This window comes from Anguilla anguilla, chromosome 2 (assembly GCF_013347855.1).
Source record: "Anguilla anguilla isolate fAngAng1 chromosome 2, fAngAng1.pri, whole genome shotgun sequence".
Lineage (NCBI taxonomy): Eukaryota > Metazoa > Chordata > Actinopteri > Anguilliformes > Anguillidae > Anguilla > Anguilla anguilla.
In genome coordinates this window covers 36,624,442-36,639,650 of record NC_049202.1, presented here as the reverse complement: position 1 = coordinate 36,639,650, position 15,209 = coordinate 36,624,442, and the positions used below count along the sequence as shown (strand labels likewise).

General features: G+C 44.1%; 1 protein-coding gene across 1 annotated transcript; it reads right to left on the bottom strand.

Annotated features, from left to right (window-relative positions):
• Positions 1-327: 327 nt before the first annotated feature.
• kat2a (K(lysine) acetyltransferase 2A) lies at positions 328-14,253 on the bottom strand. Its single transcript, XM_035405551.1, has 18 exons — positions 14,035-14,253; positions 12,939-13,062; positions 12,328-12,473; positions 8,830-8,919; positions 8,538-8,719; positions 7,837-8,028; positions 6,519-6,625; positions 5,825-5,935; positions 5,309-5,445; positions 4,901-5,109; positions 4,392-4,518; positions 4,181-4,291; positions 3,754-3,897; positions 3,399-3,513; positions 3,267-3,303; positions 2,889-2,952; positions 2,700-2,784; positions 328-2,602 (listed from the first exon to the last, which is right to left on the bottom strand). Exons 1-18 carry the CDS (start codon positions 14,251-14,253, stop codon positions 2,409-2,411), a joined length of 2,394 nt encoding a protein of 797 aa, XP_035261442.1. The 3' UTR covers positions 328-2,408.
• Positions 14,254-15,209: the final 956 nt, after the last annotated feature.

The following is a 15,209-nucleotide window of genomic DNA, read 5'->3' as shown; positions in this document are numbered from 1 at the left end:
TTCCTTGTTTGAATTAAAGGTCTTGCAATACTTCAGACACCAAAGCCTCTCACGGCCCATACAGATTCCAGTATATATTATGGTTAGGGCAGAAGGTAACCTCATAGCTACTGAAATGAAAGCAGAGAGCTAAGATTTTAATTATTCAAGCTGGAATGCAGAATGTGAGATTGGTGACCGAAGCTAAGAAACTAAGCTTGAGATCTTGTAAATCACCATCCAGGTTCAATGTGATATTTCAACTGGTGCATTGTCACTATAGTCTCAACACACACAAAATTCACAACATGTACTGTAATGAGGTTTCAATTTACTGTGAAGCACAAATTCACTTTCATACAAAAACATTTTTTATTTGAATCATTAACAAGATGTGACAGTTTTATGATGGTTCATGAGCAGCTCAAAAAAAACTGTTAAAACCTTCTCATTTAAATAGGAATATGGCCCCAATTTTGCCCGTGAGTAAACGAGGCATGGGTCACAGGCGTGAAAGCAAAGTTCAGTGACAGTGACGTCTTTGATAACTCAGACGTCACTGTAGCTCGAGAAGCTTGTCCCCCTTCAAGTGCACAACAAGGGCCCAACAACGCAGGTGAAATATATATTTTTAAAAAAACAAGAGCGTAATACCCAATACATCATCTGATCAAACAAAAATGGATAAATATTTGTTTACATATCAAGAAGTCAAGAAATAACAGCAAATGCAATTCTGTGAAGCTGGCAGTTTTAACACAATAATAACATAACCATTTATGACATGCCGATACCTACTGCGTTCATGGATAACAGCATGCATCATGAAGCACGATTGCGGTTCACTGTTGAGTTGGAATTTTAGCCAAGCCTTAGTTTGTGCGTTTGTATTCACCCCAACACAATGTCCACTGGAAGAGGTTGGAAGTTGCCGTTACTGTATAGTTCAGAGTAATGGTGGGGGGGGGTTGAACCTTTCAGAGGCAAATTAGTCCCGGTATCAAAGGAACATTATAAGTAAGCAGCCCCACCTATTTTGGGCTGTGTTTAAAGAGAAAACTCGGTTTTTAACCAACACACACTCGCAACAACACAATAACTGTAACACATTGTAAATACAGAAACAAAATCAATACGGGTAAGCGCACATCAAAGGAAAAGGCCATGTAACTGGTCAGTAAAAAGAATGTATTCCACAGTACGTTCTTTTTAAACCTTTTTACGGATACTGAAAAAACCAATTCACAACTCCACAAACAGCCATTCAGAGAGCAGAGTGGTCCTTGAACAAATCACAGAAGAACAGAAACAATAACGGATGGGCTGAAGGTCCATGAAGGTTCTGAATACCAATTAGGTTTTACAGTTTAGCTTGCATCTTGTAAATACCTGTAATGAATTTAAGGTCAATGCATTGGTGTGAAATAAGTTTAATGAGAAAGGTGATGTATTCTCCTCATTCCTCAGTAGTCCTGCTTGCAACATAATTACTTTTCGTCCTTGACAAAGCAAAATGAAGGGGTACCAAGGATTTTATGGGATTTTTGTAATAATAAATAAAAAAAACAAAAACAAATCCAACTGGCCCATGTGTCACAACGTGAAATGTTCCATGGGATCACATCTTGTTCCTACATAACGGGGCACAACGTGATGTAAAAAGAAGAAAGTTTTGTCCGAACTCCACCAGCCAAGGCGTGATGCAGAACGTGACAAAGAATCCTTGCATCCTCTGCTCTAGTATTCTTTGTTTTCAATACTACAAGAATACCACCAAAACCACACAGCACATCCAGCCCGTTCCTGTAGATATCTACAGTATGCATACATACAGTCTGACAGCAGATGTCAAAGTGAGCTACATTTCAAGTAACGGCTCTTTGCATTATGCATCAAGTATGTACACGTGTCCTATTTCACAGGACCCTGTTTCTGAATGCCTTCAGTCCCCCGGCTCCAAATTCAGTGGTACACAAACCGCATTTGTCACTGACGACAAGAAGATTAACCTTCAGCTCACATGAAACAGGTGCCAGTCAGCAAGGTTCATCACCGTGTCAACAGGGGGTAAACATTACAATATAACACGCCACAGTGCACAATTAGCAGGGTGTTTACCTATACTGGAGGTGCAAACAAATGACATCTGCAGAGTGTGGGAAAAAAAAAACAAGTAATTTGTTACTCATGACAATTGTGTGTCCTTTACAGATTCAAATGCCCACCATTCACACAAAGCGAAAGGACGTCACACTCCCTTTTATTGTCACATTTTATTGTTCTTCTTCCCCTACTGCTCATTCCGTGGCACCTAACGGGTTCTGTAAACCAAATGGTCTGTTATGCAGTTCTGTGGGACCCAGCCTGCTCCTGTTCCTCTTGCCTTTTTTTTTGCCGTCGTTTTTTTTTCTGTGGGCGGCGCCCGGGCCTCACTTGTCGATTAGCCCGCTCTCCTTCAGCTTGAAGTAGAAGAACTTCTCCAGGGTGTTGGCGCACCTGCAGTACTCGCTGTCCGGGGGGTTGTACTCACGGCAGTTGGTGATGATGCGTTGCAGGTCGGCGATGAAGAGCTTCTTGGTCACGTAGTAGCGATTCTTCAGCCGCTCCGTCATGGTCCTCAAATCTGGGTAGGAGGGAGGGCGGGGGGACACAGAAATGGCTAACGGGCAGGACTCTGGGCTAATGAAAATGGGGACCGAGCAAGGAAAAGACAATCTTACCAATGGGAAAGCGAATGATTTCGTAGTAATCGTGGGCCTCTGCTTTCTTCACAGGCTCCATGAAGGGCCAGGCGTCCGGGTGTGTCTGAAAAACAGTTCCCGCGGGTGAGTCATACCGCCAGCCAGGTTCACTGCGTATATGGATAGAGTCCCAGCCACACCCACCAAAGAGCAGCGTTGTAGTCCTACCTTAATTTGAGCAAGCAGGTTCTTCAGCATGTTGTACAGAAGGTCAGGATCTTTCAACTCCTTGCTGCAAACCAGATATTTTAATCTTTTTTTAGTTTTTTGAGTTTAAGTCATTTCAATTTTTTTCTTTTTTAAGGAAATGAAGCTACTCTGAATTTTCCAGAAGAAAGCCTTTATATCCACTGAACAATCTACAGCAAGGTTTATCAACATTGGTTCTTGAGAGTAGAACCCTATTAGCCTAAGAATCTATCATTACCCATCCTTCTAATGTAAAATGCTTTGTCACTCCACTCCACATAAATACAACAGTTGACATGGAGCAATTTATTAACAAGTACACATCAATGCAGAGATTAATATCTACCGATTACTCACCATTTCTCCTTCCCACTAGGCTTCCATCCAGTCTCGCCTGGGGGGGGAAGAAAAAAAAAAAAAACAGCAATGTGACCAATCAGGCGAAGAGCCGCACCAAATCCGCACCCAATGACCCATGCAGGAGCTTACGGATGCCAGGTATGCTCTCCACGGGGATCTGCCGCACGCCCTCTTTGAAACAGGTCAGGCCCGGATACACCTTCCTGATCTGGCTCTGCTTCCGCTCGATCAGCTTCTTGATGATCTGAAAGCACCAGGAGGACGCCCGTGAGGAACGAATCGAGGAGCTGCGCTCCGTGCGCTGCCGCGCGCATCGCTGTGAGGTAGAGACGCTCCGCTCATTTTCACACGTGCGACAACAAGAGATGCAGGGCCCTTTGTTGCCATTTTAGAGAAGCCATCTTTGAAAAGCCACTTTTCTCCACATGACAACATAAAAGAAGCAGCCCAATCTGGTAAGTGCAAGCTAGCCACTCAGAGTCACCTCTTTCTGCCTCTTGATGATGTGAGAGAGTTCCGTGTAGGGGATTCTGGGATTGAGCTCGCACTCCATCAGGGTCGCCCCCTCGTAGTCCTTGATGTACCCCAGGTAGCGGCTCTTTGGCACTTTGATATCTTTGGAAAAACCCTGAGGAGGAACAAAGCCACAGCGCAATCGTTTAGTTTTAGTTTTACAGACACTTATTCAGAGCGACTTACATTGTATCCAATTATACAGCTGGATATATACCGGAGCAAGGCTAAGTACAAGTTAAGTACCTTGCTCAAGGGTACAACGGCAGTGTCCTACCGGGGAATCGAACCTGCGACCTTTAGGTTACAAGACCAACTCCTTAGCCATCATACTACACTGCCGCCGTTTCTGAGCGATCTCGGACTAAAGGAGGAGCGCGAGCCCCGCCCTTCCGTACCTGCTTCTTGAAGTAGCCGATGGCGTACTCGTCGGCGTAGGTGAGGAAGTACAGGATGCTGTGCTTGATGTGATACTCCTTTAAGTGGTTCATCAGGTGGGTCCCGTACCCCTGAAACGAAGCACAAAGGCCGGCGTTCTCTCTCGGTTGCATCGTCACGCCTTTTCCGCGGCGGCGGCGGCGGCATGGCGGGAGGCGGGCGCGCCCGTACCTTGACCTGCTCGTTGGAGGTGACGGCGCAGAAGACGATCTCCGTGAAGCCTTGAGTGGGGAACATCCTGAAGCAGATCCCTCCTATGACACGGCCATCTTTTATCAGGGCCAGGGTCTTGTGCTTCCTGAGGACAGAGGCAAGACAAACTTTTACAAAAAAAATTATTGCGAAAGCTTGGGTTATGTATTTACAGTAACAGAGCTGTTGAAATGCTTAAGGAGAAACGGCTGAGGCCTTTTCCTTTTTGTTGCAACACCAGCCTGTGGTGTACTCACAGGCTGCATGGTAATGTAGTGAGCGGTGAACTCACTGACCCAGGATCAGTGTGGTGGTGTACTGAAGGGCTGCATGGTAATGTAGTGAGTGGTGAACTCACTGACCCAGGATCAGTGTGGTGATGTACTGAAGGGCTGCATGGTAATGTAGTGAGTGGTGAACACACTGATCCAGGATCAGCGTGGTGATGTCCTGAAGGGCTGCATGGTAGTGAGGTGTACAGTACTCACGGATCAAACACCAGCCTGGTGATGTACTCCTTAGGCATGCGGGGTAGCTGGTGGGAGAAGACGTTCTGCAAACCCACCAGCCACATCAGGATCTTCTTGTTGGATTTCTGGGAGAGCGAGTTCCCGATGACGTGGAATTCGATGATTCCCCGCCTCTCCTCCAGCCTTGCCGTCTCATCCCGTGCCGCGTTGGCCGACAGCAAACTGGTCTGAGAGAGGGAGGAGTTCCAGCGCATCACTAACGCTACCCTGACCGACACGCCGGTCAACTTGGCAGGGAGTTTGCTCTGCATGCTTCGATCGTGCTAAAGACGGCAACAAACTTTCAAGACAAGCACTTGCAAAGAAGCGAGACAAACTGATGTGGTTTCAGTAGCTGTGAGGAGCTCCAGTCGCGCCAGTACTGACCTCGGGGCCCAGCATGGCGGCAGGGTCGGTGATGGTCATCATGACCTCGTTCACCAGCTCCATGGGGATGTCTCCCATGACCCGGATCCGCTTTGCGTCTTCCAGCGTCAGGGCCTCCGGAAGCTTCCGTTTCTCTCCTGCGGAAAGAAGAGAAGCTCAGGTCACGCTCACACGCGGGTACAGAAATTAGGCAACGGTAATTCGGTATAGGTGTGCTCAACCCGTCTACTTCACAGGCGCTAATATGACATACGGCAGCAAACAAACTGCATATCAATCCCCATATTTCAACAGCACTGACTTGGACTTGCTGCATTGGCAAAACAGATCAAGGTAAGTTCCAGAGCTGAAAATGACTGCTTACAAACAGAATGGCTCAGCTTATTTTGCTTCCTGCAAAAGGGACACATGGCAAAAATATGAAATGATTTACGCTGCACTTTCTGCCAACAGTACCATATGTTAACACAGACATGTCTATGGCATAACCAGATGATACTGTGCATATGTGCATACCGGTCTTGGGCTCTGCCACCACAGTGTCCAGGCTGATGGTGCCCAGGGAGGAGCTGCAGCTGTTGCTCTTGGTGAAAGCAGGAGTGCTGGACACAGCGGCTGGGCTGATCACTGCAAGGAAAAACACATACATGAACACACACGTACACACATGCGCACACGCACGTACGCACAAGCACGCACACGCACGTACACACACACACACATGCATGCACGCACACGCACGTACACGTTAACTATCTATAGCAGTAGCATCACAGCTCCATGTTGGGCAACAAATATTTATTTATTTAAATTAAAAAAAAATAATACTAATAATAATGTGATCTAACACCCACTGAACATAGTGGCTTTTGTTCCAAGTAGAAAAAAAGGTGTAAAATACCTTTACAATATTATTCTTGTAAGCTTGTTATTAATTGCGCAATTAATTCCACTTTTGTGCAGGTGGAATAAGCAACGTTGTCAGCTGAATATCAGACACTTCCAATTCATCTAACTGTTGAAGTGAGATGTGAAGTTCATTATAGATTTAACAGCTCAATTCTGATCAATTGATTCCAGGGGCACCTAAAACCAGCCTAAAGCACAGGGAACATGATTCCTAAACTTGTCTAAGACACTTGGCTCAACCGTCTTTTGGCCTGGTTGAGGATAACAGCTGATATGGACTGTAGAATCCGCGCTAGGTCACCTGTGGGATGTCCCAGCTGCGCTCCCTCAGAAGCAGGCATGGTGAAGTCTGCCTCCCAGATGGGCGAGTTTTCCCCATATATCTCCTCCTCCAGCATGGACAGGAACCTGAAACCAGGGCTCAGAACTCACAATGCGCCTTCCGCACAACTTTAAGCTCACTATTCCCCTTATGGATCCATGATTAAACAGGCCCATATGGTCAGAAATGGGGAATGTAGTGTCAAGAGGACCAAATCTAAACTGTCCTGTGGAAAGGAAAGGCCATCTCGCCCATACCTCTAACCAGAACATCATGGAGCACTTAGGAAATGAATACAACCTCAGGAAAATGAACACTGCATTACTCAGACATATCACAGCTGCAATACGTCACCCAAATGCACGTCATGCAGCTAATATACAAAGCATTTCCCCAAGGGAAGGTTGGGCCCTCGGACATTGCCCATAAGCAGGGTGGCCCAAGGGCCCAATGCTTCTTTAATTACTTACTAAAAAATGCAAGACACTGCTTATCTGACAACAGAAAATTATAGCATCAATGTCAAGAAGGCTTTACATTGAATCACTCCAATTTGTGAATAACATAAACTATCAATCTGATAACTGGCAATGAATCCCTGTTATCCCATGCTACCTAATTACACCCAACATCAAATCAAAAATGAATATTAAGCAAACTAATCTAGCTGGCTAGCTGACCTTCATTCACATCTGTTAGTCAGCTGGTAGAAGTTACTTTCATGGCTAGCCAGCAATAAGCCTAAACCCAGGATGGGGATTGATAGATGATAATCCATAACCTGCTTACTAAATCTCTCTAAAATTAACTAGATGGTTATATTGAGGCTGCAGATATGCTACAAATGACAATTAGGTAAAACAAACAACTACTCAGTGTTACACTGGTTCACCATCTCTTCAGTCATCAATAATGCATTGCCTGTCACCGAGTGACTGCTCAAGACTTAATTTAGACTTGAGAATGCAACAGCAAGCACTTGGCAATGCAGCTCAAATTTTAATATTCCAACTGCAGAAAATCAGAATAAAACCTGCATTAGTGACAGAGGCAGTTGCCAATAGTTGCTAATGTGAGGGTCAGATGCATACTGAGTAGTGGTGTTCCTGACTACAGGAACAGAGGCAGAAACTGCAGCAATGCTCCACCCATAAAATATGAGAAACCATAAAAGATAAAGAATATTAGGCGCTAAATGAACATGCTGTAACCTCACAAAAGGCCTCACAGAAACACAAGATTCAGGACCATTCAGGGTTCAGTGCCCATTCTGTGGAGCCGGGCTGGCGAGGCTCACTTGGGGAAGTGCGTGAGTATGAGGGTGCGTTTCTCGGGCAGCAGCTTGTCCTTCTCCACGCGGAACTTCTCCAGCAGCTGCCGGCGCGTGACGGTGAAGATGGACTTGAGCAGGCTGCGGCCGAACACGTGCGTGGTCTCGTAGCGCGGCAGGCTGTCGTTGCTCTGCGGCACGTGGCAGTAGCAGAGCCACCTGGGGGCCGGCGCGGGCACGGGCGTGGGCACGGGCGCGGGCACACCCAGACATGAGCAGAGCCACAGAGAGACAAACACAGTGCGTACACACGTTAGGGTACAGTACATTACCCACAAAACCTAACTGATGAACCTAACTCGCCATAACCAGCACCGACAGGAACAAGCAAAGCCCTGCCTTAAAGGGACACAATGCCGAAATATCGGTTTCATCAACACACTTACAAACTTTACAATCCCACATGAACGTTCAAATTTACACGACCACAAACTTTAGCTGTGACTACATTGGCTGTACACCACAGTGGCTCCTGCTTTATTATAGTTGGGTAGTTGTGAGGTTCGACATACAGTAGATTACATTCACATATTTTAGAGACAATATATATATTTTTTTTTTTTACTTTTTTAGTCAAAGATAAGGACCAATGTCATCTGAATCCAGGTCAGGGTGAACACAGATGTGTGGAGGGCCAACGTTGTGAGGTGAGGGCGCTCTTCACACACCTGGTGTAGTCCACCTTATAGGCCGTGCCGTCGTCCTTCTGGGAGCGCTGGCGAAACTGCGTGGGCGTCTCCAGCTTCCAGTAGTTGAGGCAGAGGAGGAACATCTTGGAAAGCTCAAACATGGTCTGCCTCTCTTTGGGTGGCAAGTGGCTGAACTTGTACTGGACAAAGTTCAACACTCCCTGGAAACCCAAGACACACATTAGCCCAGCCACATTAGCCGGCCTGCGAGAACAAGGCTGGTGATTTCTATGAATATTTTCAGACGCTGGACGTAAAGTGGCAGCTTCACCTGCTCAATATTGGGCTTCTCAAAGGGGGGGCTCCCCAGGGACCCCTCCACTATGGGCTGGCTCATCTGCAGGATACATTTCCTGAGCAGCTGTGCAGAGAGAAGGATGTGGTCAGAAAAGAAATGCAATGCTACAATGCTACAAGGCCAAAATCCATCATACTGCCATATAGTAATCCTAGGGTTATCAACTAAAATAGAATGTGGCTCGGTAAATTGGAGGTGTTATGTCATGTGATTACATGAACCAATTCTGTTAAAAGGCCAAGGTGTCCTTTTACTGAGAAATAACTTGTTGCGAGATTTAAAAAAAATAAAAAATAAAAAATAAAAAACCTTGACTGGAAGAAAAAAAAACCTGGACTGGAAGAAAAAACTGGACTGGAAGGGAAAAAAAACTGGACTGGTAGGGAAAAAAAAACTGGACTGGAAGGAAAAAAACCTGGACTGGATGAAAAAAATACAGAGCCCCCTAAGGGTCATGGTGGGAATTAAAAAATTTTTTTGCTACTTTTGCGTTCCCTCGCAATACTTTTGCATTACCATATAAAGTGCAGGAGTGCTGATGAATATGTACATAAAATTGTGATAATGTACATTGAATGTACATAAGAAGTTAAGGAGCATACATAGGAGGTCATGTGATCACTGAGATTAATGTTGCTGGTTGAATCACATTTCTAGTTACTGTTGCTAGCTTTATTTACACATCTCGCAAATCGGAATCATCCCTTCTTTGGACAACAGAATAGGTGTTGCGTATTGAACTCATGGCTAGGGGACGCATTTTCATCCATATCCATATTTTTGTGAACGATTGCATTTATAGTAACCGCTGTTTTGAAGACAATTCAATAGTCAGCTAGCTAGTTAGCTGGGACAACAAGCATGCCGTGAGACCATTCTGTCCTAAAACCAAGAATTTTTATATAGGCTAGGTAACAAGAGAGGCCAAAGCTATTGTAGCGAGACAGTGTAAGCAGTTCAAAACTCAATGAAACTTTATTGAGGAATAAAACAGGAAGTAAGACAATCATCAGATTCGGACTTCAGCATAGCGAACAGCAGAGAAGCCCCCCGTACAGCACCGCTGGTTTGCTTGGAGTAACAGACATAAAACTAAACTAAAAGCAACAAATACAACACAGCTAGCACAAGAACACATATTTACACACGATAAATTCACTTTTTACACGTATTTACAATTTATAGTCCCACACGAACCATTTACAAAAGTCTGCGCGCCATGCATTCTGGGAGCTGCCGGAGCAGCCTGCTGGAACAGCCCCCGGACGTCACACTATCATAAAGCTTGCTGGCATTCAAAACCCATTTCAGAGGGTTTTCCAATAATGGGACAGCCCGTCGTGGTTTACTCCTTACATGTACGACAGGGGTGGTGATGCGGCCGAGGCGAAGCTGAGGGTCTCTTAACCAGCCCCCAAGTATATTATTTTCCAATAACGGGACAGCCCAGAGGGGTTCATTCCACTTATACAACGGGTTACCGACAATGACTATATATGGTTACTTTTATATTTATTGATTTTTATAGATTTAATCAGCTGAAAGTGAAATATTCTTCCGCGGGCATCTGGGCATATTATTTTACCGTTGTCAAGTAAAACTCTGGGGCAACATAGCTCAGGAAGTAAGAGCGGTTGTCTGGCAGTCGGAGGGTTGCCGGTTCGATTCCCCGCCCTAGGAGTGTCAAAGTGTCCCTGAGCAAGACACCTAACCCCTAATTGCTCCCAACGAGCTGACTGGTACCTTGCATGGCAGCCTTTTACCGTTGGCGTGTGAGTGTGTGTGTGAATGGGTGAATGAGAGGCATCAATTGTAAAGCGCTTTGGATAAAAGCGCTTTATAAATGCAATCCATTTACCATTACTCTGGTTGGTAGTTCTATTTGCACCATTGTTAAGCAAAAACCTGGTCATTAATTTTATGAAAACAATGATTCTATCAAGAAAAAATAGTTCCTTCTGTTTTATACCATACAATTAGCACCAATTTTGGTCATTTTGTCATTACATTATTTAAGAAAACTACATGAAACCATAACTCAATCAAATTAATCTCTCTAGCTCTGTCTTGCTTTTAAAATGTTGCGGTCTTGCAGTACAGACATTGCGTTTTTCCAAGACACTCTGAAACTGGGTTTGAATGCCAGTTAGCTTTATGATTGGTTTGCCGTCACTTGTCACCTAGCCAATATTAAAATTCTGGGTTCTAGGTCAGAATGGTCTCACAGCATGCTTGTTATCCCGGCTAGCTAGCTTGCTAACTACTGAATTGTATTCAAAACAGCGGTTACTACAAACTGAATCGTTCACAAACATACGGATGAAAATGCATCCCGTAGCCATGAGTTAGGCCTAAATACGGAACGCCTATTCTGCTCTCCAAATAAGGGACAATTCTGTATTTTGCAGGATGGTTGGCATCCCTAAATGAAGCCAGTAACTAGAACCGTGATTCAACGTTGCCATTTATTGCGAAATTGGACACTGAGAAGGGGACGGGACGTAACAACATTTCAAAATCGAAAGAAAAATGTTGCTTTTTTAACTGCTTTAGAATGCTGGATTTTGTAGCGCATTGATTTTAGAACTGTTAAAAGGCCGAGGTGTCCCTTTACGGGGGAGGTAGTTTTTCCCACTTTTCTGGAATACCATTGGTTCAAAAAACATTAATCAAAGTGTAGATTGTAGAATGGGCATTTCCCTCGAGAATGAGCACACAAACATGCTTGTCTGGCTCCTAACAACAGATGAATGGTCCCTGATGTGTGCCATCACAACACAGTTAGTCTACATTAATTAATTAATTAATTTTTCTTGGCGATAAACCGCCGAACCGCGGGGATACGGTGCTTTTTCAACGCGGTAAGAAAAAATCCATACCGTCACAGCTATAGTGTATACTGCTGGACTAAATGTAACAGAGGAATGTGAAGGACAGTGTATACTGCTGGACTAAATGTAACAGAGGAATGTGAAGGACAGTGTATACTGCTGGACTAAATGTAACTTAGAGGAATGTGAAGGACAGTGTATACTGCTGGACTAAATGTAACTTAGAGGAATGTGAAGGACAGTGTATACTGCTGGACTAAATGTAACTTAGAGGAATGTGAAGGACAGTGTATACTGCTGGAATACATGCAACAGAGGAATGAGAAGGGCAGTGTATACTTCTGGACTAAATGTAACTTAGAGGAATTTGAAGGACAGTGTATACTGCTGGACTAAATGTAACAGAGGAATGAGAAGAACAGTGTATACTTCTGGACTAAATGTAAGTTAGAGGAATGAGAAGGACAGTGTATACTGCAGGACTAAATGTAAGTTAGAGGAATGTGAAGGACAGTGTACACTGCTGGACTAAATGTAACTTAGAGGAACGTGAAGGATAGTGTATATGGCTGGAGCAACTAGACTAAGTGCAACTTAGAGAAAAGTCAGCCAATAGAATAATGAAAGAGACTACACACACCTTGAAGAGGTAGAAGTAGACCTGCTTGGTGTCAGTGTCCTCCTCCTTATGGACGGACATGAAGAGATTCTCCACGTCCACTACCATGCCCAGCAGTCGGTTGATTTCCTCCTCCGACACATTCTCCAAGTGGGACACATGGTCCGCTGCACAAGTGGAATAAGGTGGAAAGGTGAGGTGAAGGCACATTTGTAGTGTGGATTCAAACTGTCAGAAGAGTAATTAAGAGGACTAATACTAAGAGAACTAACAAAGAGGTTCTGCTGGTCACATTTTATAAGAAGGCCAACTGCAATTATTCATTGCATTAATTACCATTTTACCTGTTTATAAATTTAAATGACAACTTGAGTGATATTTATGAATATTTATGTTCATGTGACAATAACACGTCGACACCAGTCGGAATTAAAAATAGGGGTCCTCTTGAAGCACAACCAAATTTCTTCTTTTTTTAAATTTTTTTTTTACAGAGGTTGTAGCACAGAGACAGAAAGGGTGGTTGGTGGCCATGGGTGGTTACTATCCTAAGAAGCCCATCCAGGACCAGCCCACCCAGTGTCAACCATCTTGTGCCTTGGGTTCAATGTCAGAATGCTATGTCTGCATACCCAGAGCGTGGCCACAGCTGCGGCATGGCTCACTCAGGCTTGCCGCTTGCTGCTGGAGGTCCATGCGGGTGGCAGTGGGTGGATGAGGGTTCTTCCAACCATTGCACTTGCATGAGTCATTTGCCTGGGGGAAGTAATACAGGAGAAAACAAAGGGGAAAGAGTCAAAGCTTCCAAGGTGAAGAGATTTCCTGGAATTACCTGAATTGTTTACTTACCTTCAGATAATCATCAGTGACTAATGCAACACAATTTCAAGAAAACACTAGTATTGCAAAACATTTTTAATAAAAATCTTCATAAATAATCCAAATTTAAAATGCACATGATGGTTGAAACAAAGCACAGACAGCACACTGCCACCACTACAGGCTGTGTTGTGTGTATCAGTTACCATGCATCAATGCTAGAGGTGTAAATCCTCTGCCCTTTGCATGTACATCTGGGTAATGTCAGACTTATTTTTCTCCTCACCAGTAAGTTAAATGCTGAAAATGTAAATCTGGTACCAGTTTTAAGTACACCTCACAAAAAACAGGCTAGCAAATGACAGGAAGAGACTACCATTCAGTCGGCAGCTGGTACAGGAGAAAGCTAGACAGCCTAAAAATAGATTTAGGTTGAAATGGATAACTATTTGGGAGTAAACATAAGACAAGAGGCTATGGCTGTGGGATACAAGTCCATTAAAAACAAATAGCGAAGTGCAATTACTGTGGTAGATTCACACTGAACGTTTTAGTTTGGCAAGCTTGTAGTCTCAATACCTTTACCCATGATGACAGTATACAGAATTACAAAGTAGCAAGCAATAGCGCTAACAATTCCAGAAAAAAACTATGAAGCTAATTATCTGCTGCTCTACGAAGAAAACCAGGTTGTGCACGCATTGTATTTCGCATCGGTACGATTTCAGGCTACAGATAGCTAGTAACATTAGCAAGTTTTCATTCGTATGAGTAACTAGCTAGCTAGCATTTTATTTTCTTAGAAAATATTTAGCTGGAATTATTGTTGGCTTCTATAAGAGGATAAGCTTTTATTCCATCTTGTCTAGATATTTCTCCGCGACGTGCTTTGGCTATCCAGCTAGCTACCTTACAAGCCGAAAAGACTCCGAGTTTCTCAAGCTTTTTCGCCCGTGGAAACGCTCGAACTTGCGCTTTCTTTTGACTGGCCCGTTGTTGTTGGCTAAGACCCGGCCTGGCTGGATCACAATTCGCGGATCCAGGCATTGCATTTGACCCAGTTGTCCCGCTGGACTGAGTCTGTTGAGGCCGGGGTTGTAAGGAGGCCTGTGTAGACGGATCCGCCATTCTAGCACCCGCCACTACTCCCAGCGTCTCCACGCAGTAAAGTTTATTCGGGCTTTAGCCTTCCTTGCTGAAAATAAAAGAACTCGCATGCGTCAAAGAACTGCATTTTGGGTGTTGTAGTGTTCAACTTTCACTCAAAACCCTTCTCGAATCGTTGTTGGTGATAAAGCCATGGATATAAAATGAAAACTCAGCAGATTAAATGCATTTTAAAAATCGTGTCCAATACTTAGAACATGCGCATAACAGTGATTTAAGAAACTTAACAAGTTAATTTCAGAGACTTGCACTGCAACTCATAAATACGCCAGTACACTGACCAGTACAAGCATTTGCCTGAAGAGGACAGTACAGTATAGCGTTCAACATTCTTGCTGTATGTATACGCATGCAACACTTGCTCAATTAGTATATGAACAGAATGAAAACCCGCTGGATACAAGCTAAACTCAACTTGATACTCTATTATTTTATTTTTACTTAAATGAAGGACCAAAACCAGGACAAGGAAACGCTGATAGGATATTGCATGTGGTAATAAGGGGCTCGTCAGGACCCTAGTAGACTGCAGACAAGTAAAACAAGACCAGGTCAAAACCTAGTATATGGCTGGACTGGCCAACCAATGGTGTAACTTCATCACTCACTCAGTCACAGACATTCATGTTTGTAGGGCTGGCTCCGCTGTTGCGGGCCAGCCAAAAACTAGCAAATGAGGAATGTAAAGAATTCAGAAATGGTACACTCATCCTACCCTATGGCTTGCTTCACTGAAAGCAAATAACCTGCCAGTCCCTGTTTAAAGAGTCTGCTCTAGACTGAAAACATTGCATATAGAATAGTAAGTAAACTGGGTTGGTCTTCCTCATCAAGGTTGCATACAAAATAGGTATTGCTAAGTATGCAAGCAAACATGTGTAGACACAACTCCCACATGTATTCAAGGGTATATTACT

What these genes read in the sequence shown, in the direction of transcription:
- kat2a (XM_035405551.1), bottom strand. Translation starts at nt 14,253, where the DNA reads ATGGCGGATCCGTCTACACAGGCCTCCTTACAACCCCGGCCTCAACAG. An exon ending in CCTCCAACGAGCAGGTCAAG is followed by an intron (nt 4,292 to 4,391) that starts GTACGGGCGCGC and finishes GCTTCGTTTCAG; the next exon opens with GGGTACGGGACCCACCTGAT. An exon ending in AATCATTCGCTTTCCCATTG is followed by an intron (nt 2,603 to 2,699) that starts GTAAGATTGTCT and finishes CCTCCTACCCAG; the next exon opens with ATTTGAGGACCATGACGGAG.